Source organism: Thermobia domestica, chromosome 9 (assembly GCF_964235325.1).
Source record: "Thermobia domestica chromosome 9, izTheDome1.hap1.1, whole genome shotgun sequence".
Taxonomy (NCBI): Eukaryota; Metazoa; Arthropoda; class Insecta; order Zygentoma; family Lepismatidae; genus Thermobia; species Thermobia domestica.
In genome coordinates, this window is record NC_137462.1 from 172,503,651 (window position 1) to 172,529,297 (window position 25,647).

At 35.6% G+C, this 25,647-nt stretch overlaps 1 protein-coding gene across 1 annotated transcript in view; it reads right to left on the minus strand.

Annotated features, from left to right (window-relative positions):
* The window catches only part of LOC145695214 (vertebrate ancient opsin-like), a 392,026-nt gene that overhangs the window by 285,568 nt on the left and 80,811 nt on the right, over window positions 1–25,647 (minus strand). Inside the window, exon 2 of the mRNA XM_081772203.1 lies at window positions 1,224–1,383. Coding sequence (XP_081628329.1) covers window positions 1,224–1,383 — 160 coding nt within the window. The remainder of the gene's footprint in view (window positions 1–1,223; window positions 1,384–25,647) is intronic.

The window sequence follows — 25,647 nt, forward strand, 5'->3', positions numbered from 1 at the left end:
GTAGTGAAATATCCTATTTAAATTTGTGAAATATGAACGAAATTGTGTGTAACATTTAACAAACTGTTATTCGAAGAGTACTCACCACACAGAATAAACTACTCTTTCTGCAGGTTTCGAGCGAAATTCATTACATTACATAATAGAATAACTGAATACGCAAATAATTATTTATGAATCGCAAAAATCTGTTTTCAAGAAAATCGTTCAAACAAAATCACCCCAAGTAAATCATCAGGTCTGAATTCCTCTTAGATAATAAACTTTATATCGATTCCTTTTACGATAACAAACGATACTTGCATATACCCCGCGTGTTATCACAGACAATATTTTTAATCTCTTCTCCGTGCAGTCCATTCCTCCTCATCTTCGGAACTGAATGGAAGTGAATAACACATACACACACACGTCAAAAATGTTCCCCATCCCCTCTAAGTATATGCAATTCCCGACGCTTTCTTATTTAAAGTGTGGAGTAGAAGAATACTATACAAGATTTTTAAGATTCTCTGTCTAATAGTTTCGAAGATTTGTTGATGAGTGAATTTACTTGATATATATAGGCCCATATCCATACTTCCCGTTTTAATAAAAAAACTGGGTGTTTGAAAAAATAACGGAAATTTTGCCTTTTTTGACTTATGATTTTTTTTTAAAAAAACAACACCTATAAAAACTTGAAAAGACTCATTCGACTCTTTTGGATCAATCAGATTGATTAGGATTATTCGAGTATTTTGAATCATTTTCCCTCCTGTTTTTTTTTTTTTTTTTTTTTTTTTTTTTTAATCTGTTACCAAATTAGCTCTAAATTTAGTTGATGTCAGTTAGTCGACAGATAGTTACAACCAAGTCCAAAGTGAAGGAGTGAACCTGCTGTCAAAAAGAGACTAGTCGTTAGAACACCAATAAAAGTGCCACTTTTAATATGATACTCTACTTAAGATGGTTGAAATATTAGATGAAGCTCATAAGCTAAATACATGCCTACACATGTAGCTTATGCAGCTAAGAACCATGACTTTTAACTGTTATCATTTATTGTTTAATCTTACTAACTCGCCTTGAATGATTTTAATAGTGACTTATGAGATAATTGACGTCTTCCGGGATCTGCTCCAGTACGAAGTACGCTTGACAATTTACCAGGTAATATATTATATATACAGGTGTGCCTTGCATTATATTATCATTACAGTGTTATTAAAACGTTACTTTACCTAGAAGGGACATGAAGAAGCCGTAGGAGACACAGAGAGCTCTGCCGAATATCCACTTCCTGTAGACAGCAGCTGTAAAGGTGATCGGATTTCCCAACACAGATATAGAAAAGTCGGAACACACAAGATTGAACAGAATCACGTTGAGAGGAGTCCATAACTGAAATAAATGTAATTAAAACATAATTAGCACAAGGCTTGAGAAAAGTTGGCATGTATATATACGTGATATGTCCATTAAATCAATATCAATTAAAACGTTGTTATTCTAACTTACCAGAATAAGCTTTGCTAAATTGATTGTACGTATTATCTTTATGTACATAATGAAATATACATTTAGTCCTTATTAAAATACTTATATTCTATAACCAGTGTTCAAGTGGGGAAAAAAGCAGAGGCGGCATGTTTTATTACGATTTTGACTCGACATACCGGCTAACTAAATGTTGAAATACAGTGAGGGTATGTTGTCTAAAAGATTTCATTTCTATTTACATAATGACTGAAAACTATTGGAGAGGTACTCTGTAGTTACGAGAGGAGATTTTGATCCCATGCCATTCGAGAGACTTCGATCCTCCGCCAACAACTGAAAAAAAAATATATATATCTCCTTATGTTGTATTATAGAAAATTATACACGAAAGTGCTCAAACCTGAGTTTTTATATTAATAATTTCCTGTGAAAAACTCCCGGACTCTCACTCGACTGAGGATTAATCCAAACCCCCGGAAGATCCGACCCCCACAGCAGACAACCCCTAAATCCACCCATGCTCAAAACACTGCATTTATATCCATTAAGGCAAGACGACACATATGCATAAGAAATTAAATGCAACACATCAAAATATATATACAAGAGGAATTTTTTGAAGACACCTTATTTTAAAAACAAGAGGTGGGAAAAATATAGCAAAAATGTCCGTGCTGTCAATTGAGAAATTATTTCTACATAAGAAATAAAATCTTCGACGTGCAAAGCTATTCGTCAATTACTATGTATAAAAATAGATTTATTAAAGGTATTTAGCATCTGCTGTCCAGTGACGGTATGTCTTGATCACTGAAAAACCAGAGGCGGTATGCCTTCATCACCAAAAAAACCATAGTTAGTATGGCATACCACAGCATACCATCTCACTTCGACCACTATCTATAACCATTGGAGATGTTGGGTTCAAATCAAAACCTAAATTCATTGCGTATAAATTTATTAAAAGTTTCTTTTGGAAAAACTTCGAGATCTTAATTTTCGGTAGCTTACCGCCAGTCACCTATAATTCCAGAAATATATCATATACCTTTCTGTCCCAAAGGTGAATTTTGCATGCTATAGCTAATTTTACGACGACTAATTCGATTTTAAAATTTTACCAATTTTTTTTTACTCCATACACATCAGCTCAAACTTAACTAAAATTTATTTGTATGCTATGAATTAGATAATACTTTTTCTTTGAAAATTTAGTATTTATTGAGCTTCTTCGTGGCTAAATCGTTAGCGTACTCGCGTTTGTAGCAAAAGACCCTGCCCGCTTCGATACATTCTCGGTGGGACCTCATATGAAGCTTCACGTCTCATACAATCTCGGTGCTAGAAGGACCATTAAACTTGAACCAACCTATCTTAATGTTTATTGAGTTGAAAGGGAGCTATTCTATGCTTTTACGGGTCCACTTTATCTTTCTTCTTGGGCTACTTTTCCCAAGACGGCTTGAGCTGAATTGGTCAAATTTTGCACCATGATGTAAATTGGTTGTGATGTAAATTGTTTTATAAGATAGTTGTGTTCGATGTTGTTGTGTATAGTTGCCTGAAACAGTTCCACACACTTAGTGCTGATTTCTCGCAGATTGTTTGAGATTTAATAATCAACCTTTCCTTCTCGACAAAATGATTATAGTGTAAATAGTTGTTTAAGTAAGATGATTATGATCTCTTTTGTTCTTGGGAAATGCTGGCAGAAAAACTGTAATATATATTAACTCTAAAGCAGCCTTTCTTTCGTGATCAACAGATTGCATTCACTAACTAAACTTCATAAGTAGATAATGGTCTACTGTAGATGGTTTTAAAGTAAAATGATTATAATTCATTACATTCTTGTGAAATATTGACCAAAAAGCTATGGTCTAAATTTTGTACGAAAGCATTTCCGAAAGTTTCCGGCCTGATGATGAAGCATTATGCCAGTGGTAATAATCCGTTCATAACATATAGTGCCATCTATGGGGGAAATAATGTATCAGTTTCAACCGTTTAGCTGCGTCAGTTCGTTGCAAACAGACATTTGAGCTAGTGTCTGTGCGTGCGGTATAAGCTCAAAATACAGGGTGTTTCAAAACAACACCGATAATGTTTGGGAGGTGATTCCTGGCACCAAGATAAGACAAAAAGTATAGACCAACCTGGATTCACAAATGCTTCCTTTGGGAGTTATAGGCTGCCAAAAACATGAAAAAATAAATTTTAAAGGCCCATAGCTCCATAGGCAGATATTCTTGTAACAATTTTTATAGAGAAGTTTGGCTATGGGCATATAATTTAAAGTACTCACCAACTACCTCTATAAAAATTGTTGCGGAAGTACCACAGGATTCTGGAACATGTACATTTGAATAGGGCACCCACTATTTCCTAAGTAAAGTCTTGACCCGACTACGGTAGGTCCCATAGTTTTGGGTCTATGGACCTTTGAAGTTCATTATTTTCATGTTTTTGTAGTTAATAACTCCGAAAGGAAGCACTTATGTACCCAGGTTGGTCTATATTTTTTGTCTTATCTTGGTATGAGGAATCACCTCCCAAACGTTGTCGGTGTTGTTTTGAAACACCCTGTATAACTCTTTGTAAAGTAGTCAGATTGAAAAATTTTAAAAGGAAATGTTACGAAGTCTTCCGGAAGGAATTTTCGATCTCATAAAGGTACAAACAACAAATCATCCCTATCGATTCATCACTGATCGAGTTATGGTGGAAGAAAAGTATTTTATTGTTTGTCGCTGTCATTTTCTAAACTGAATGTACCGTTAGATTACTTGGCTAGCACCGTGTTAAGCGTAAAACAAATAAATGAAGTCCAGTTCACATTGAGAAACTATGGTTGAGCTCCAAATTATAGAGGCGCAATGCGCTAACCAGAAGTAATAGATTGATCAGTTAAGAATTATTAGTTTATCTGTTATATGTTTAGTGTTCTTCCTGTATGGGGATAAATATTCAAGCAGGAAGTGGTAGTAGATATCTTTTGTTGCTGGTTCCATTACATGTATTAAGAGTTTAGACTGTACCTATTCTTAAGACAGTAAATTTATGTTTTAAAAAAGTTATCAGAATTAATACATGAAAACAAACAAAGAAAACGTTTTTTTTTTTTACTTGTTGTGCTTCTAATAACACTACAGGAATATTTTTTGGTAGGTGTACTTACAACAAATTCTCAGAAATACATAATATAAAGCAATGTTGCAAACTTTAAAAGTTTTTACGATATCTTCAAAATGGTTTGAGATATCAAATTGCTACTAAACGGCATTGTGATCGTCACATCTATTGAAAACCATCTATGAAATTGGACGAGGTACTTACCAAAGCAGTTTGTCGAAATAAAGACTTAGGAAAAAAGACGATATTTCAATCCCTTGTTAACTTTGTTTTTATTCATTCGAAATCCGTCATATTGTGACCATAGTATTAAAGACTCAAGTACTTTGGATATGCCTTGCTTCGTCTCTCTCACTACCGGTCTTTTTTCTTCTATAACAAATAATATTGAAACCGGAAATGATTCGATTCTGTCATTTCACGTTGTAATAGAACGATTCAAGCTGAAATTGAATCTATTTTTACTACACTAAATTCATATAAAAAACCACTTCTTGCTATAGGCTACTTTATCGTTTCTTGCTCTCTAGTGATGAATACTGAAAGTCAATATCTGCCACTTTCGACTGGAGTAGAGAAATATGGATAAAGATGAAATCTATTCTTGATATATGTATATAGCATATATATTTATATTTCATATATATTTCAATACGCCCTTGTAACTTTTGAACTAATGGAAGAAAAACGATGAAATTTTGTAACACAAATATCGGCAGGGGGACATTGTTTAGTATACACTGTGATATTACAAAGTTAACGTTATCAATCCAACATAAAGTTGTATTTTTTCAAATAGCATTACGTCAAGTTAATACACATTTCAAATCTACATATTAAACTAAATCTTAATACATTTTCATGCAGCATTGCTAACTAGCAGCAGCTAACATGCAGCATTGCAGCTACAGTGTCACAAACACCAAAATTTCGGCGACCTATATAACAGCAACAATGGAAGTGAGAGAGACGAGGCAAGGCATATCCAAAGTACTTGAATCTTTAATACTATGGTCACAATATGACAGATTTCGAATGAATAAAAACAAGGGATTGAAAAATCGTCTTTTTTCCTAAGTCTTTATTTCGACAAACTGCTTTGGTAAGTACCTCGTCCAATTGCATAGATGGTTTTCAATAGATGTGACGATCACAATGCCGTTTAGTTGCAATTTGATATCTCAAACCGTTCTGAAGATATCGCAAAAACTTTTAAAGTTTGCAACATTGCTTTATATTATGTATTTACGAGAATTTGTTGTAATTACATCTTCCAAAAAGTACTCCTGTAGTGTTATTATAGAAACACAACAAGTAAAAAGAAAATGTTTTAAACAGTTCCCACAAATACACCATTTTAAGCAATACTGGTATATCAAATTTTACGTTTTGTATTTTGTCTGTTTGTTATTGCTGTAAATGGCAAAATGATCTTTGTTTCTATTGGAAACAATGTATATACATACATGTAATTGAAGAGCTGAAAGCTATCAAATGCAAGAGAGCTGCTTTAATAGTAATTTAAATGTATGTGCTCTGAATGGATATGGCTGTATTAGCCTTTGGAAATTCAACACATGCAATCAATTTATTAATCTACAACGTGCAATTTTCTATCCAGTGCATTCTTTGGAAATTTCCAATCAACAGTCTTCGTACCACAAGTTTTGATGACATGAAATCCCATACAACGTAACTAGTTTCTATTCAACATATTAAGGTATATGAAGTTAGAGACAAACTCAAGCATAAAATATTTAGGAATAATATGAGATTTAAAGTGTAAGTAGAAAGCATATCGTCAAAATATTAAGGAAAAAATAATCAAGACTAAATTTATTGAAGAGTTTGACTGGAATTATACTAAACCGTATTAAACTTCCTATCCCAACTCGTTTATTGTATAATAGAATTGCTTCTCGCATTCTTACACATCATATCGGAGCATTGCACGAACCTTATGTAGACAGAAAGATGACCGCAGTAACATCCCAGTATACATTTCGCCAAAACCCGCAAAACTATTAAATACTATTATAATTCCTTACACTGTCATATTAAAACTAATTGTAGTCCCTCCCCCAAGCTCTAGGCTCGTCAGCAAATTGCCTGCAGGCTAGCGATATCTCTTGGTGTCAAGTAGAGGGCCGCGCAGCTAACAACAACTATTAGCCTTACTATGAACCATTGGGAATTAGGTACATGGCACAGTAAGGCGTCTTGTGTTTATAATAAGAACTAGAAATATTTAAATATTTTAGTGAAGATGTTTATCCAATCCGTAACTCTTTAAGTTTCTGTTTCCTAACTTGTTTTCTCTAGCTTGCATCCTCCAAAATATTTTCTAGCTTGCATCTTATTACAAACATAATTTACAAACTGATGTATTTTCTGCATTATAAATAGAATTTATGAGTTCACACATGTCGATCACTTCGATTATGACATCTTTCAGGCTTACATTCTACAACCATCAATTTATTACACCTTCATTAACTATACACAATTCAAGTATATTGTTTTCTATTTTTCAGTGTTATCATTACCAATTGTATAGCTTCTAATCTTCGAATCTCTAGTCAACCAATGTTATGATAATAACTTTTATGTACACATCTTCACATTTACACTGAGAAAAATCCGTTCTCCGAACAGCGGTATATTGTACAAATATACGGAATCCTCTTGCTTACTACAGAAATCAGTATGGAGCATACGTTAGTCATATGCTACATACGCACTGCCCTTAGATGTTGCATCATGCCGTTTCAGGATATATGACATCTAACAGTTTCCCGCATATCACATGCATATACTTATGTTACCTTCGTCAGCTATATGTTATATACGTCCATTTGTATGTGAGATCCCCACCGCCTATACTGTTTCATACGGAAAGTACGTATAGATGGAACACTTATACGGAAAGTATTATAAAACATGCGTTTTCAGTTATACGTCTGCTGTACGTTAAGTACAAAAACTACAGGAACTACGCATGTAACCTATCTTTTTAAGTACGCCACCTACATTTTTTTCTCAGTGTAATTCATCTAAAAATAAAAACAAAATAATGTTTTGTAAAAGTAAATAAATAAAGAAAGACAGAAAGAAAGAAAGAGAGAGATATTTTTAATAAAATGTCTAATTTAAAATCCTATTATTATGCTCTTCTAGGTTAAGAGAGACGAATGATAAAATCAAAGAATTGGAATGAGAATGTAGAAGAAAACAAAAGCAGTTCAATAAAACCCACGAATACGGTAGTGTCCTTGGCAAACTTACATGACCCGGAATCAAACTAGAAACTCCTCATATCGTACATAGATGAGTGCTCAATCACTGACCCACAATGTCTCCTGAATATAAATTTTGTAGTAATGGTGTTTGCATATAGAGAAAAAAAATAGGTCTTAGAGAGGTGGGGTATATGTCAGTTGATAGACTTCATTGTTTGTGTAGTTTAATGGAAGTCCTCATGAACATTTTTCGTTGCGCTAAAAAAAATATGTCGTTCCTGGCTCACTGCCTTAATAACACGCCTCGTATTAACATGAAATTGATACTAAAACATATCCCATCGAGCCTTTGATTATAACAAACAAGATAACAGTATACATTATTTTTTTTATTGAAACATCCTAAAATTATCAGTAACTTTTAACCTTTATTTTTGAACAATTTTCAATTAGCGTGTCCAGAGTTTTACATTTTTCTGTAAATGAAAATGTATTGATATTAAACACGAAAATTGTTATATATATATATATATATATATATATATATATATATATATATATATATATATATATATATATATATATATATATATAGAGAGAGAGAGAGAGAGAGAGAGAGAGACAGGCAGAGCTATATAATCCAAAACTAAAAACACTTTTAATTAACTACATATTTACCAATTGTTTCTGACATTTTACAACCAGTTTAACTGATGACATATGTATTCAAATCTTACACTCCCGTTACCGGTTCGACTTTCTCGTTCTATATTTTTAGTTGTGTTTGTATTATTTTCATTCCCAACCAAACCCATCGATCTGGATCACACTAGTATAATGACTGACCTCCTGATACGCAGTAAAAGTTTGCGAAATATTATGATATGTATACCTTTGATTCCTAATTTATTCATGAAACAAGTAACACTATCACATGTACAGCACGTGAAGAAGTTTGGTTTGAACGGCGTGATATTTTGTAAATTAGTATTGAAAGCGGAAGTGGTAGATTTCTATATCTTCTCATTTTAGTAGAAAAATTAGGGTCGAGATAGAATATATTGGACGCTTTATTAATTGCAGAAAACCGATTCTACCTATCAATTATCGTTTTCATTAAAACCAGAAGTGATTGAGTTGTGCCACTTCTGGTTTGAACAGAGGTTTAAGACAGGAGATGAGATCTATTCTTATAACCCTAAATCGATTCAAAGAAAGTCGCTTCTCCCTATCTCTTATCGTTTTTGCTTTATGTAGGTCAATGTTGAAATCGGAATTTGCAGTGGATGTCTATCACTTCCAGTTTTATCACAGAGTCTAGAATGGAGATGTATTCTTGAGACGCTTGATCGAATGCAGGAAACCGCTTCTTGGTATCTAATTTACCATTTTTGCTGTATGGTGATCAATGTCAAAACTTGAAATGGTTAATTTCTATCACTACCAGTTTGAATATCAGCTCCGTCAAAAAACTCGATTCCTAACTTCTGACACTACATTTCGGTCAAAATTTGATAGTGGTCCATCAAGTAGTTCTTCATTGCTTTTCTTTTCGGACGGATACAAACTTGGACAGATTATGTATACTGTAAATATAGTATACAAAGGCATTTTGGTAAACCAAACTTCAATAAAAATTAAATGAAGAACGAATTTTTAGGACAATCTGTAAGTTTTACTACAACAATTTTGCATGCTTATATCTTATACCTACCTCATTTATTAACATGGTTAATATACATTACAATTCTAAAATATGTACACTGTACAGTCAAATCTATATGGACCTTTTTGCCAAAGCCACAAGTATATCAAATATTTACTATACATACAACGGCAGTAATAGTAGCAACTTAACAATAATTCTTCAAAGGAACCAAAAAAAAAAAAAAAAGGATAGATACAAATACAAATACATCATGTAACAGCAACAAAACAACGGAAAACTTATTTGAACATCCGGTAAAAAGTGATGGTAATTAAAATATGCACATTATAATGGAAAACTGATCGGATAGGGACTACACAACTGCAAAGTACTCTTTTTTAAAATATACATCAATTGTAAATATTTAATTTTATAAACAGAAACAAAGTATTATATTACAAATTCGCATAACATTATTTGGGTTCATAAACCGCCTACAAAAGAAAGATCTCTTCTAATTCTTTTTTCGGTTGGCAAAGTTCCCAAAATAGCTGACACATTCCCTCGTTGAATAGCTATACTAATTCCTTGTATTAGAAATGCTCTGACTCGGGTATCTCCCGATTTTAGCGATATGCGTTGTCCAACTTCATTGATGAAATTTAGCCCTTCTTGTCCCCATGAACCACTTGATTCAATTGCTATTGTCACAAACCAATATTTGTCCAATAGATTGATGTATTTATTTCTTTTGTCGACCTCTCTTCGTGATGCTACGAGTCCTGCTCGAGTCGATGTATCTGAAATATTTGAGGGAGCATAAGTATCTGCACAGGTGAAATTCCAAACAAGTGCCTTCCCTTTTTTCCATGGCACTAACGTCATTCCGTCAGGCCGTTTTCCGTCATTGCGGGTACATCCTTTTGTTCTCTCACTGATGGAACGCCTGCTGAAATGAGAGCTCTCAGAATAATGTCATTTACACTGGTATGTCGTGAAATCCTGCCAGCACTGTTTTTACACGACAAGCCATGCAATTCTTTTCTATCTACATGGTCGTTACATGCGGAGCAACGCTGTGGCTCGCAGATGTCTACTCCTAAACGTAGAGCAGTGGCTACTCGAAAACACTTGTTAGATAGATGTAATCCCAGAGAAGGTGAAGGTAAAGCTTGAAGCCATGCTCCGTTTTCAGGTGATGTGACACCAAGAAGCCTGGCTTTATCTTCGAGGTTATCAGTTGAGCTTAGTAGTGAAGCTATATGATGCTTTATTATAGGTTCATACCATGCCAGGCTGACTGGATATTTCTTCTTCCAAGTGCTGGGGGATCTAATCGTACTTAATCAGTTCATTTGGCCATGCAGTCTTGCACATCTTGATCCGTGTTTATATCGACTTCCCGCTGGAGCAGAGATCCTATTAATCGTCGAGAGCCTTAGATTGAAGCTAGGAAAGACGGAATAGCAATATCTACGGCGCGACGTATGCCAAGACCTCCATTTCCAATTGGTAAAGAAGCTTGTAGCCATGATTTGTCTTCTAAGGAACAGTTGAGAATTGATTCTAATCCAGTTTTTAATTTTTCATCGAACTTCTCAAGTAAGTCATTTTCTCGCCAACAAGAACATCGGAAGAAATACAATAATCTTGGGGTTGAAAGTGATGCTCCTAATATATATATATATGAAGAATGGGCTGAAATTTGGGCTAATCTGAAAAAAAAATCTAATTTGGAGATCTTTTCTGATAATATTTTGCTCCGAGCATCGGTCGAAATGGCAGCGCTTAACAATTCAGCATTAAATAATGTTAGAAACTGAATTCTTGGTGCTGATTCATTAAAACTCTGATAGAGTTTCTCAATTTGATCATCTGTGGCGCCCAGAAAATTCACTTCTCATTTGGAGTAATTTAAAAATAAGCCAATGGTAGATGCATTAGTTCGAATATTGTTTAATGTACTTAACACTAAATCCGTATTTCCTGCTATGCTTCCATCGTCCAAATACCAAATGTTCAGCTCTGTATTAATATCATTTACAATGGGTTGGAGAGCCAAAACAAACAGAGCCGTGCCAAGTGGATCGCCCTGTTGTACTCCGCGTTGCGACAAGATGGCATTTTCTCCTATAAAAAGGTTACAACGTTGAGAGTAACATTGGTAAATGTATGGATAGAAGGTTGGAAAATTATTTTTGACGGAAAGGAGCATAGAATGGCGGTTGATTTTATTAAAAGCATTGCGAAAATCAATTTTTAAAAGTGCTTTCATTTGATTGTGAGGAGATGAATAATACATTCATGCACTATGGACGGCAGTTTCTGTCCCAGATGGTACGTAAACCCATAATCGATGAATTGATAAAATGTCAGTTAACACACTCTTAAAAATTTCCTTGCTCAGAAATGAGAAAAATGCATGTTCAAAACAAAATAAGTAATGTTTACTCATATTTGAGGGAAAATGTCTCATTATTTCCAAATGTGTTTTCATTTATGAGCTCAAGGCAAATTTTCAGGTTCCCATTTATGAGATTTTCTCACTTCTTAAAAATGAGAATGGAATAGTGCGTGATTTTCAATATCATAGATGATTTAAAAATACCGATAACAATCTTACCGAAATAATATTACTATGTTTTACTAGGGAGTAATATTGTTAGGGCTTAATTACTATTCATGAAACGAGATAAAGGATTTCAGCTGTAGCAGAGTGCGAATGGATATGAGTACGCAGTAGGTGATGCAGCTGAGGTGGTGTATGAATACACGTCATGTGACAGCAGCGAGGAGCAGCATACATATCAACTTTCGAACATAAGTTTGGGTAAATTGTAAACATACTACCATAGACTAAAAGTTACTGTAGTACATTCGTTAGGGTGTAGAACGCTGACCCCCCTCATACAGGTTATATAGGCCATAGCAGTCAGGTTGGCTCATTTATGTATCAAAACTCAGTACTCAATTTACATAATAACGAGTGCAGCAATAACAAGTGAAGGCGGGTTAGAGCCCCGTAGGGCACGTTGTTTTCTATATTGCAATAGAACGGGGAGGCATGTCAATGTTTTACACCCTTCGTCATTCGTTATAATGTGCAAAATAGCTTATGTACGGAAACAAAGAATACATAAGTCATCTGTGTAGTTAGAAACAGCGTTACAAAAGTGTGATTTATTATTATGGAATTGTAATACAAAGGTACTTTGTACTGATCACCTAACATAGATTGCCGCCTCCATTTTTTCACTAAAAGTAATCGCTTTAATGACACGAGTTTGCTGGTTATTTGTGGCATAGTACTGTACACATTTGCTCTTGATTTAACTTAGGGGCTGCGGTAGCTCAGTGGTAGAGCGCTCACCTCTGGTGCGATGAGGCCCTTGCTTTGATCCCAGGATTCCCAGCTCGCGGCAAATGGGCTTTCTGGTGGATAAACACAGTGTGCATGGGTTTTCTCGGGGTTCTCTCATTTCTTCCCACTTTCTTCATTCCACTGTTTTTTTCATTCTCATCATCATCGTCTCCTTTAGCCTATCCAACACAACTGTGGGAAGTAAAACTCAAAGATTTCATTTATTTTTTAACCCAACGTCCCAGAATTGTGCTCCAAGGCTAAGAGAGACAGTGATAGAGATTGATAATAATGGTGTAATGAAAATGTGGACGTACGTTTCTTGGCAGTTTTTGCATGGGTTTGTGACCTTGTTTCCAATCTGAATTGAATCCTAGCAGTGGAGTTTCAGCACATTTATGAGGGGCACAAACTGTCGCATTCCCCTGCAGTAATGAAGAAGGTGGAAGGTAGGGGGTGAGTCCTGTCGCTACTTTTATGTAAATTTTATCTAATTTTAGGTGCAATTTTACATATTTTAATACAATTTGTTCTCGTATTGAACTTGAAGCTCCTCCGAAATAAATTTCTGCGTGCGTTTCTTGTAGGAGGAAACTGAAGAATCCTGGAGAAGCCCATGAACACGGTGTTTCTCATGTAGGCAACTTTTTCTTTTATGGTAGAGAAGTAGGCATGTTGGGCAGCGATGACTCAGTGGTAGAACTAGCCTCCGATGCATGGGGTCCCTAGTTTGATTCCACCTCCGTCAAGTGGGCAGTGTGAGTAAACATCTTATGTATGTTTTCTCGGGATTCCCTCACTTTCTACATTACAGCATTTTCACTCATCATAATCATAACGTGTCCCTGAGCTTCGTAGCATAATCGTGGGACGTTACACTCCAGCAGAAATTGTTCCTGTTATTCTGAAATAGACGAATAATTCTTGAATCTGAATTATCAAGAAGTTGGTATAATGTTGGATCAAACGGGACAATCTTGAGTAAACCACGTTGATGAAAAAGAAAAGTCTTGAGAAAGTGGACAGTGATGAAAAGGAAAATGTTCAATTGTCCGATGCAGTAGGAATAAGTAACGCACGTAAAATACAAGTCATCGTGGTATTCGTGGAATTTTCTTGAGTTGAAGTGAAGATTTAAATGGGTTATGTTTTAAACAATATCTATAACTGTAGGTGTTTATTTAATATAAATTCTGGGTGTACTAATAGTTTGAATTTTTTGCAGGTTTATATTTTGTTTATATCCTTTTTCGTCTTCTCGTATTTGAGAACCCTGTTTCTGTGCACCGTTTCTCGCTTTTGAGAAAGATATTTCTCAAATCTTTTTGAGAAATGTGTTTCTCAAAATTGGGGTTATACGTCTCATTTCCTCAAATGTTACTTTCTCAATTTAAAAAAAAAAATACATTTTTTCTCAAATTTGAGAAAGCATTTGCACCCTCAGAAATGAGACATAATTCCTCGCATTTGAGTCATTATTTCTCAAAATGATTTGAGAAAATCAAAATCTCACTTTTAAGAATGTATTACTCGGTGCACAGGTAAGAAACGGATATTCTCAAATACGAGGAATATTTTCTCGAATTTAAGAAACCATTTTTAACAGTGTGAGTTACGTATTCGGAAACAATCTTAGAAGACAAACGTCTCCATACATTTCCCACAGCTATTGTTCTGATACCACCGCTTCTCTTCTTAGGGCTATAAATGACGCACCAAAGAAAATAGGTCTAAGCATGACAGGTACATTTCTTTGTATTAGACTAATTTGTAAATTTTATTTTCCCAACAAAGTAATTATAAAATTCTTATAAAACATATAGTAAAGGAATAATAATAATAATAATAATAATAATAATAATAATAATAATAATAATAATAATAATAATAATGCCGAATAAACGCCATAATTCTCTGCGGAAAACGGAAGAAAGAAAAATCTAGAATTTGCGAAATTAATATAACAAAAGGAAAAGCATATGAGAAGTAGATTTTTCTCTAAATTATATAGGATTACATACTAAGAAGTAGAACATTTAAGTCAATCGATGTAAACTGCATGTTTCCAGTTCTCAAAAGATAGAAAAGGTTTGTTTTTTTAAAAAAATCTCAGCTGTTAAAATCACGAAAGTCGGATTAAAGCAGGAAAGATATCCCCTAGTATTCATCTTTCTTGTTTAAGTCTTTAACACGATTGTTTCGGTAATGAGAGCATGCGATTATTTGTTGTCTACAAAACCACAGTACTATTATTCTCGCAAACGTTCGCTTGGGTTTTGTCACTCGTTCTAAATGTATAAAGCCTGAATGCGAAAGATACATGTTAATTTGAAGTTGAATCCGTCATATTTTGTTTAATATTCGAGAAATACAGTTTGTACATACTACCACAATTTCCTTTTCGTGTGATATGCCCGTCTTAATACACAATGATCGCAAATCCCTGCAATAATGAATGTTTAAAAGAGGATCTTTTCTATCTTACTCCTTGTACTATTTTCTAGGCGAAACGTTTTCTCCGGAAGAGCAAATTCGAATCAATCGTCCGATACATGTTTGTTGGATACATACACTGCGTTATTTCTTGTTGGTATAGTAAGACAACAGAACTAATGTATAAGTTGAGTAGTTCATAACTAATGCCATTGCAATATTGCTGTATCACTATTTTAGCTATTTATGAATATTTTAGAGAGAATGTGATGTGTTCTATTGAAGTGAAAAATCTAGATTAATTTACCGCAACTGATGTTAATACAAAAAAATTGAGAGAATTATTATACTCATTATTTGTAGTCAGGAATGTACCCAGAAGTGGGTCTTGGGTGTCCAGATCCCCCCGAAATTCCGATTTTTCTGTAAATTCAGTCTAATTTTATGGATAATTTCAAAACTTTTAATATAATTTATCCTCATATTTAATTTAAGTATTCTCCGAAACCTTCGAACCCACTCTCCGAAGTAAGTTCCTGCGTTTGTTCCTGGCTGTGATAACTAGTTTGTGAGGCGACGATGCGGACGATCAAAAGAAAACCCATTTCTCACGTTTTTACCAGCATTAGCTATAGATACACAATCGTCGGTCATCAGATTTACTAGCCAGGAAAAAGCAGATGAATTATTCGATCACTGATACAAATACCCTAACATTTGCAAGTTTTGTTATGTATCATTTTTATGGGCCTAATGGTTGTTAACGAAATTGTAGGTTACAATTATGAACAATGTCTAGATTTATTACCCAATTACAAGCACAAGTTTTTTAACACTCTTAAGGACACACAGGTTACTTCAGCAACACAACTTTCTTATTACTCATCAAATTCAATACACAACTTGTGATTATCAACGATTAATCTTATTTCCAATTTTACCTATTCTGACACTTCATCCCGGCGGGAGCTCATGTAGTTTGGATCCCACGTTAAAATATAGGTCCATGTTTTATATAGCCTCGGTACTGAAGGTTACGCAAACCTCATATCTAACCAATGTGAGACAACAATATGGTTATATCTCTTGTATTTACAATCCTTAAATAACTGTATTTATCCAGTAACTATTTTGACATTAACTAACATCACAAACTCTATGGTCTGTGGAACCCGAAAGTTCAATATCATTCACAGCTCTTCACTGGCTTCTATCTTTATCCAACTGGATCTATCTTCTACTTTGTATTCCTATTTCTGAAACATGTATCTTAATATTATAATGACACCGACTGAAGCATAAATATCATTTGACATATTTAAGTTTCAAATGATCCGACAGAATTCGCGAAGATAATTGACTTGGGACTAAGTAATATCACGAATACCCTGCTTTCAATTGACATTTAATTTCTTTGTAAACATCGTTTGGGTCTGTTAATGTTGATCTTAGATATTTAAGTGTCCACTTTATCGAAAGTACAGGTTGGTCGAAAAGTGTGGAAACACCCAAATAAAATCCAAACCGTTCAGATTGGGAAAAAGGGAAAAGTGATGATAAAAGGCAGGAAGAAAATCTTTTGACACATATGACACCATCGTCTGTCATCTTGAAATGGCGGGAACTTTTTAAATGGGAACCCTATCTTGTGATACTTTAAATAGAAGAGATTTTTTTCCAAGAATTCAGTGGTGAAATGGTTTTAGCTCTACGACCAATCATCGCAAAGTTTTAACCGGTCTTCTTTTGTTCCAGGTGGCGTAAAACGGAATGGCACTAACAAGGGATGAGCGGATAGACATCGTGTTGATCTCAGAAGAATGCAGCACCAGACGATTTTAACGATCGTCACCCAGAACGGGAGTCCATTTCCCATAGTGCAGTGTGGAAAGTTATAGTGAAATTTAAGGAAACCGGATCGGTGGAAAACAAACCAAAAGCAGGCAGGCCTCTCACAGCAACGGAAGAAACGACGAAAAGTCCACCCGCAGTACCCGTCGCCTAGTGCAAGAATGTAGTGTATCCCGTACATACATCCTGCGAATCATATCTGTACATAAGTAGCACCCGTACAAGATATAGATATTCCAACATCTAAGCGAGGATGATCCAGACCACCGAGTCAAATTCTATGAGTGGGCCGCGAACAAATCAGACAGAATTATCGATTCGCATATGACGTGCTATTCTAGGACAAGGCCATTTTTTTATGCCGGGCTTGGTGAACAAGCAAAATCACCGATATTGGTGTGACAACAATCCACACTGGTGCGACGCTTCTCGGATCGTTGGTTCTGACAAAGTGATGGTGTTGTGCGGTGTGTGGGGTACCCGTGTGGTGGACTTATTCTTCATCGAGGCTAATTTCAATGTAATTACCTGCCGTAACATGCTTAAGGAGGAGATCCTGCTGTTCGTCGCATTAGAGGATGGCTCTTTTCCTTTGTTCTATCAACATGACTGGGCACCACCTTATTTCGGAGTATGTACTAGTGAGTTCCTCGATGAGCAATTCCCACAGAGATGATAGGCAGGCGAGGACTTCTGGAATAGCCACCGCGTTCCTCAGACCCCTCTGCATTGGATTTTCTTCTATGGGAGTAAGTAAAATCCGTTGTGTATGCTACCAAGATCAGGGACATTAACCACCTTCAACGCAGAATTATTAACGCGTGTGCCAGCATTCCTGAGGACATGTTTGGAAGGGTAATGGATGACTTGCAGCAGCGGATACATTTAACGATTGCTCAGCAGGTACGGCATATTGAACAATTGCTGTAAAATTGGTCAGAGAGCCACACATTGCCCGCAGTGTTATCTCCAGGTAAGTGCAGAAAATCGGGTAGAACTTTGCAACGGTTGGTCGTAGAGCCAAAAACATTTTACCACAGGATTCCTGGAAAAATTTCAGTTCTATTTGATGTATCATACAATATGGTTCCCATTTGAAAATAGTTCCCGCCATTTCAAGATTTCCCCCCTCGTCTATTACCATCACTCTTTTCTCTGTTCCCAATTCTGAACGGTTTAAATTTTATTTGGGTGTTTCCACACTTTTGAACTACCTTGTTTATTAGTTGATATTTTAACGTATCTACGATTTGAATTATTATGATTATGGCGAATTTTGTTTGTGTATTTAGTTTTTCGTCCGCATTTACATCTAAACCCATCTCTTGCAGGCGTTTAATAAAACCTCTATATTTCTTTCTATTGACCTCATATCATTTCCTATTAGATTGGCATTATCAGCATAAACCATAACCTGGTGAGTACCACTCACTGTCAGTTCTAGGCCCTGTTGCTATTAGTTTTTGTATATTAGTTTTTGTCTGGAATATTTGTTTTCCTAGTGCATCATTTCCAAAGGTTACAAAGATAACAAGTACAAAATGTTGTTAATCAAAATGGTTGCCGTCTGCAATCACAAACTTTTGCTATCGCTCAGCCAACGATTGGATTCCGTAACAAAATAAATCTGAAGTCTGCGATCCAATTGAGTCCACAACAGCACGTTACACCGAACGATCATCAGGAAAGGTCTTTTCTCCAAACAAGTTATCGAGATGCCAAAAGAGGTAGAAATCAGTGGGAGAGATATCGAGGAAATACAATGTGCGAGGAAGGGTTTCATATTGCAACTCAGAGCCTGCACCGTTCTTTGTATGATAATTCCATGCCTATTGACCATTGCTGGATGCTTGCAGACAAGTTTCTAGTGCATGTCATGGAGTTCAGCATTATAACGATCTGCATGGATGGCTACATCACGTTTGAGAAAGATATGATGGATCATTCCCACCATAGGCCACTATACCAACAAAGTACCATCTGCAGTTTTTGAATACCGTCCTGGACGTTGATCACAATCCAATCATTGTCTTAATCGTTTATAACTGTCATAGTAAATCCATTCTTTTATCTAAAGTGACAATCTTATGCACGAAATCTCTATTTTCACGGTCAGAGAATGCCTCCGTGCATACCTCCAGACAGGGATTCTTGTTGGCCGGTATCAACCCGTGTGGCGCCCATGAGTCCACCTTTTTAACCCTTAACGTACCAACCCTAAATCGTCAACGTTGTTTACAAAGCTGGGGTCTTCTAGGGACTCCAAGTATTATTTTAACTTCTCAACTAATTTTTTGCACTTTTTTTTTAAACGAACGTCATTGATCTAATTATGGAGCAGATATCCTAAAAGGATGTAGGGCATATATAAAAATCGAGAATAAATTGGTTCTCATTATTGGAGTAGTATCAACAAATATCATCCTCTGGTGTCAGAGGACCCCGCTTTCTGTGTTAAGGGTTAAGCTTACAGTTTGCATGGAAATGCCGACGATAGTCATATGGTGCATTTCTAACCCGTCAGTAATGGCACAAACATTTTACGAAGGTTCTCTTTCACAGCGTTCTCGAGAAGCTCATTCGAACACGGTCGGTGACCATGAAGTTCATTTAGTATTGCTGCATCGTTCGAGCGAAATTTGACATACCAAAGGCGAATGGTGCGTTCATTCGCCATTTCTGGCACAATTGCACTTCCAATGTTTTGTTCGCATCTTGCTGGGTAGAATGTTTGTTTAAATTTGTACAGAAAAATCACTCGCGACTGTGTGCTTTCCACGCAGACCCAGTTTAACAACACGCTGCCTCCTGTCTGTCTGGGTATAGATGTGTGACCTTAATCTATCCCCCATCAGACGTGAAAGAGAACATTTCATTTATAACAACCGAAAATTGCAGCCACAACAGGTAAAATTTTAATTTATACTTACCTAGAGTTTTAGTGCTAAATTTTCTAGTACTAATAGTGCTTAATATCTTAAGGAACAATTCCTTTAGAAAATAATTTAAAACACAGAACTTGTTTTGCTGATTTATTAGAATAAACAGTGCTGTTCTCTGTAAAAGATGAAATGTGACGTTACATATATTTATATTACAATGTGTTCTTGAATGTATTTCAGAAGTCAAGAGTAGACAGCAATTAGCGCGGGGCTCAAAAGGAAGCAATTGATCCAATCGTCTTTATTCGACCCTATTGCTAGTGGACTATAGGCTAACTAAATAACACATCACCCACAAAATACGCAGTCATGTGAAAATCAGGCTGGGATACTCAGAGGACATTGTATTGTAAAAGTTGCTATAGAAGATTTCTTATAAGAAAGAAAAGAGGGTAAAAAGATGGGTAAGTATCTACCTAGGTAGAAAAGGCTCCTACTTCAAGACAAGGAGAATAATGAAAAAACGCAAAAAAGTTTACCAGTTCCTAACAAAAAACATTATTGTAGTATTTAGAAAATATCCATAACAAAACTTCGCAATATAACTGGTTTCGAGGAACCTATGACTGTGATGTGTTTCGTCGGCTGGGATTCGACTTAATTTCATAACACAAGTCCTTGCCAGTACCTCATAACCCAGTTTGTAAGCATAAGAACAGGGAAGTGGGACGTAAACATTTAAAAGAACACGGGAACAACTAGACAACGAAATGAAAATTTATTATGTATATTATAAGTTTTCAAGAAGTGATGTGAAAAGTTATTTTTCCCTGAAAAGCGTCTGAGAAAGGTAAATTCCGTAGTTTTCAAGTAAACAAAGAAAAACGAATTTTTATTATTCTAATAATTACGCCGTTAGTTCCCATAATAATAATAATAGTTAATAGTAATTAGTGTTCATTATTCTGAAACAAGTTATTTCTTTATTTATGCGCTGTATATGTACAAGAAATAAATATTTTGTTAACTAGCAGTTTGTACCTGTCGTTTCTTTTCTTCTAACACTCTGACAAACATATTAATTTGTAAAATAACTAGCATTTACTTACAATGAGTGTTAAAGGATTTAGTAACATATACTTAGTATGCGTAGATCTCTGGATGAACACAAGAACTCTTGACACATAATACCATAAGCTATCAATTATTTCTTTGTTATTCCATGATTCCCTTTAAATTTACAGATTTTCCATTCCGTTCTGTCTAAATTAAAGTTTTGAGAGATAACTCGATACTATACTAGTATTTAAAAAAAAAAGAAAAGAAAAGAAAAAAGAAATGTATTTACTTGGTAGTCGACTGTCAGAGACAGTGAAAACATGTTTAATTGATGCTGAAATGAACATAATTATTGGATCAAATAAGTAGCTATCGAGCTTCAACTTACGTCTTAATTAACGAAGCAGCTAATGAGCACAAGAGATGATGAATTCATTCCGCCTTAGAAAACAGTTCTACAAAAAGTAAAGAGTTTTGGTGATATTGAGAGATATCTCAATTCAAAATTGATGGTGAAAAAATATGGAGCTTAGACTCGATTTAACTTTCAATTTGTATAGCAGATCTATTATGTGTTTCCTCTTTAATGTTGTCAAAAAAAAAAAAGAAAAAAGAAAGAAAGAAAAGAAATGAAAGGAAAAGAAAAGAAAACGATAGAAGTACGAGGGGAAACTCGAATGTTCTTTTCATGTAAGACCAGTCCCAAAAGATGTAAAGAAGATTAATAATTTCCTAGAATTTTCTCTTATGCACCATAGAATTGATAGATATTTTCTACACAGGTCGAATCCTGACGTGAACTTTACAGAAATAATGTAAAGCTAAAAGGGAGGAACCATATCTTGACTCTAGAACGTTAGACTTGGAATGCAGTGGTGTAGTGCAAAGAGCAATCTAGATACTCTGCACTTCACCTACGTGAACATTCAGACTAATTATTTGAGAAATTTAGTATTTGGTTGTTTAAATATTATGCTGAAAGAATGCTACACCCCAACCCAACCATCAAATACTTACAAAGTGTACCTTCTTATCTCTACCGTCTTTAAGTATAATGGCATTATTTCAATGCTAACTAACTAACTCTATGGCCTATGGAATCCGAAGGTTCAATACCGCGTTCACAAAAGCTCTCCACTGACTTTTATCCTTAGCTAACTGCATCCAGTTTCTACTTTGTATTCCAATCTCTGCGAGATTCATCTTAGTATTGTCCTCTCATCTGCGCCTAGGTCTTCCTAATGGTCGTTTTCCGATTGGTCTTCCAGTCAAGACTTTGAAAGCGTTTCTACTTTCTTCCATTCTAGCTACATGACCTGCCCACCTAAGCCTCCTAGACTTGATGACCCTAACAATGTTGGGTAAACCGTATAAATTATGTAGTTCCTCGTTATGAAGTTTCCGCCATTTCTCATTCCCGTTCCTCTTGGGTCCGAATATTCGTCTCAGGATCTTGTTCTCAAATACTTTCAGTCTATGTTCTTCCCTCAGAGTAAGTGACCATGTTTCGCAACAATACAGAACAACGGGCATGATTATCGTTTTGTATATTTTAAGCTTCAAATTCCTCGACAGAATTCGCGACGACAAGAGATTTTGAACCGAATAGTAACACGAATTCCCTGCTTTTAGTCGACATTTAATTTCTTCGTGAATATCATTTTCGTCTGTTAATATTGATCCTAGATATTTGAAAGTATCCACTTTATCAAAAGTATTATTTAATATTTTAACGCATCCATAATTTGCTGTACTACGGTTCCCACGCACTTCCATGTACCGAGGGTTGGAACTTAAATAGTGGCAACACTGCTGTGGAGACACTATGCAATGAAATGAACTAGTGGCGCTGATAGCACACGTTGTTGACATACCTACCTAACCTCCGAGCAAATAGATTCGCCCGTCCCACGTCACCGGCAGGCGCACAAGCGAGGGAAGCACAGTCACTTGTGAGCGAGCGCTCTAACGTAAAGGTGTCACTATGTTTTCGAAACAGGAACAACGGAGTTGGATCAAGATTGAATGTTTCAGAGGTCGTACAGCATGACAGTGTCATCAAGAGCTTCAAGAGGCGTGTGGGAAATCGGCATTGCCGTACAGAACAGTGGCACGGTGGGTAAAAGTCTTCAACGAAGGTCGGCAAACTGTGGCAGACATGCATCGGGTAGGTCGTCCTAGCGTCTCTGAAGAAGTGCAAGCTGCTGCCGCGTTAGTGAACAGTGATCGACGCCTGACGATTCGTGAGCAACAGCTTGAACTTCTTCTTCAGAGACGCTAGGACGACCTACCCGGTGCATGTCTGCCACAGTTTGCCGACCTTCGTTGAAGACTTTTACCCACCGTGTCACTGTTCTGTACGGCAATGCCGATTTCCCACACGCCTCTTGAAGCCCTTGATGACACTGTCATGCTGTACGACCTCTGACACATTCAATCTTGATCCAACTCTGTTGTTCCTGTTTCGAAAACATAGTGACACCTTTACGTTAGACCGCTCGCTCACAAGTGACCAGTGCTTCCCTCGCTTGTGCGCCTGCCGGTGACGTGGGACGGGCGAGTCTATTTGCTCGGAGGTTAGGTAGGTATGTCAACAACGTGTGCTATCAGCGCCACTAGTTCATTTCATTGCATAGTGTCTCCACAGCAGTGTTGCCACTATTTAAGTTCCAACCCTCGTATTTAGTTTTCTCTGCATTTACTTCTAAACCCATGTCCCTGCAAGCGTTTAATAAGATTTCTGCATTTCTTTATATTGTTCTCCTATCATCCCCTATTAAATTTACATTATCAGCATATGCCATAACCTGGTGAATACCGTTCAACTCTAGGCCCTGGTTATTATCTTTGATTTTCCTTATAGCGTATTATTTCAATGCTACGAAACATTATGTAATAATAAAAAAAAACTGAAAGCAGTGTTAGAATTTTGTTTATCCCTTTAAGAAAACAGGGCTTTCATCAAAGGAAGTTTAAAGGCCAGAATTAATGTAGGTCAACAAACTCAGACAGAGATCGCTCAACTGTTGTCTACGCTACAATCAATTCAGCTTCTCAAGAGAAGGTTCTATCTCCTTCCTTGATCATCTGTTCAATACGGAAATGGTTCAAATTAACAATTACCGGTTTCAATCTTTATAGCCATAGAACAAAAACAATAAGGCATAGCGAGTAATGGTTTTTTATGTAGATTCAGCATCCAAGGAACAGGTTTTATGTTTGATCTCATTAATATATTGTAATCAATATATTATAGATGTACTACTTCGAGTTTGAGTGTTGGTGTTGAATTCACACAGTTTAGAAGTCTACACGTAGTGAAACGAAACTCACTTTTTTTTTCAATTTTTCTTCTTTTCTTTCTTCTTCTTCTTCATCATCATCATCATATTATTATTATTATTATTATTATTATTATTATTATTATTATTATTATTATTATTATTATTATTATTATTATTATTTCATTAAGTATACCTACTAACCATCCCAAACAGCATAGTCTACCATATATTTATGCACTTTTTCGAGGACTTCGTTATACACAATAATTCCGCAGGCTTAGTGACCTTTTCTACCATTAGGTAGGCAGAATCTATTAGAGCGATTCTTTACTATTACGAATTACTCTGGACTCTCAAGATGTTTGCTGTTTATCATTGTGCCCCATTATCTTTCTACAACCAACATTAAAAATCTCTTAAAAAGGGTTGTACGCGTATATCTTTCCGTGTTAATATAATGCACTGACATGTTTCCCTTTTGTAATTAGGAGTCTCGTTATCTCTAACCTCCCTTTTTCTTTGGTGATCGAATATCGAAACCAAAATTGGTAGGTGAAGATAAAATCTAATTTGAGATATTTTATACCGCCCTTCTTTTTCGATATTTCGTATAGTTTTTGCTCTATGGAGATCCAAAACTGAAACCAGAAGATGTTAAATCAAACCTTTTCGGTTTTAATACAGTGATAAGTGCGGCGAAAACGTTTGCTAAACCAATAAGGAATGTTGATCGTACTTCAAGAAACTATTTCTCTTTATGATTTACTGTTTCTAGTGTATTAGGCGCCAATATTTGAAGGTCGGTGATAGATTCGTACTACTTTTGGTTTTAAAAAAAGTAAATGGGCGAAGACGAAATCTACTTTTGGACTGAATGCATGTCTAGAACCGTTTTTTGTTATTCATATAAATAAAAATGAATGTAAGGATGTTTGACGGCCAACTCCTCCTAGACTACTGTACCAATTTTGATGATTTATGATACCTGAGTGGAGATAACTTATCTGAGAGTTTTACCCCATTAGTTTTCTCAACAGAGTTTCCTAGAGGGAAAAGATGTCTCTGGCAACAGTACGCGGACAGTTCCACTTTTAAGGCTGTGTCCAATACTCGGAATGCTTTGGGATTTCTCTATATAATAACATGGCATATTTCTTTCCAAAATATTATGAAAACTATTTATTTTATATATCTCGAAATTCATCCAAATGTTTGTTAGTATTAATATTGCATGTTCACTTTCACTTTTTTTTTTTGCTAGAATAATATTAGATCG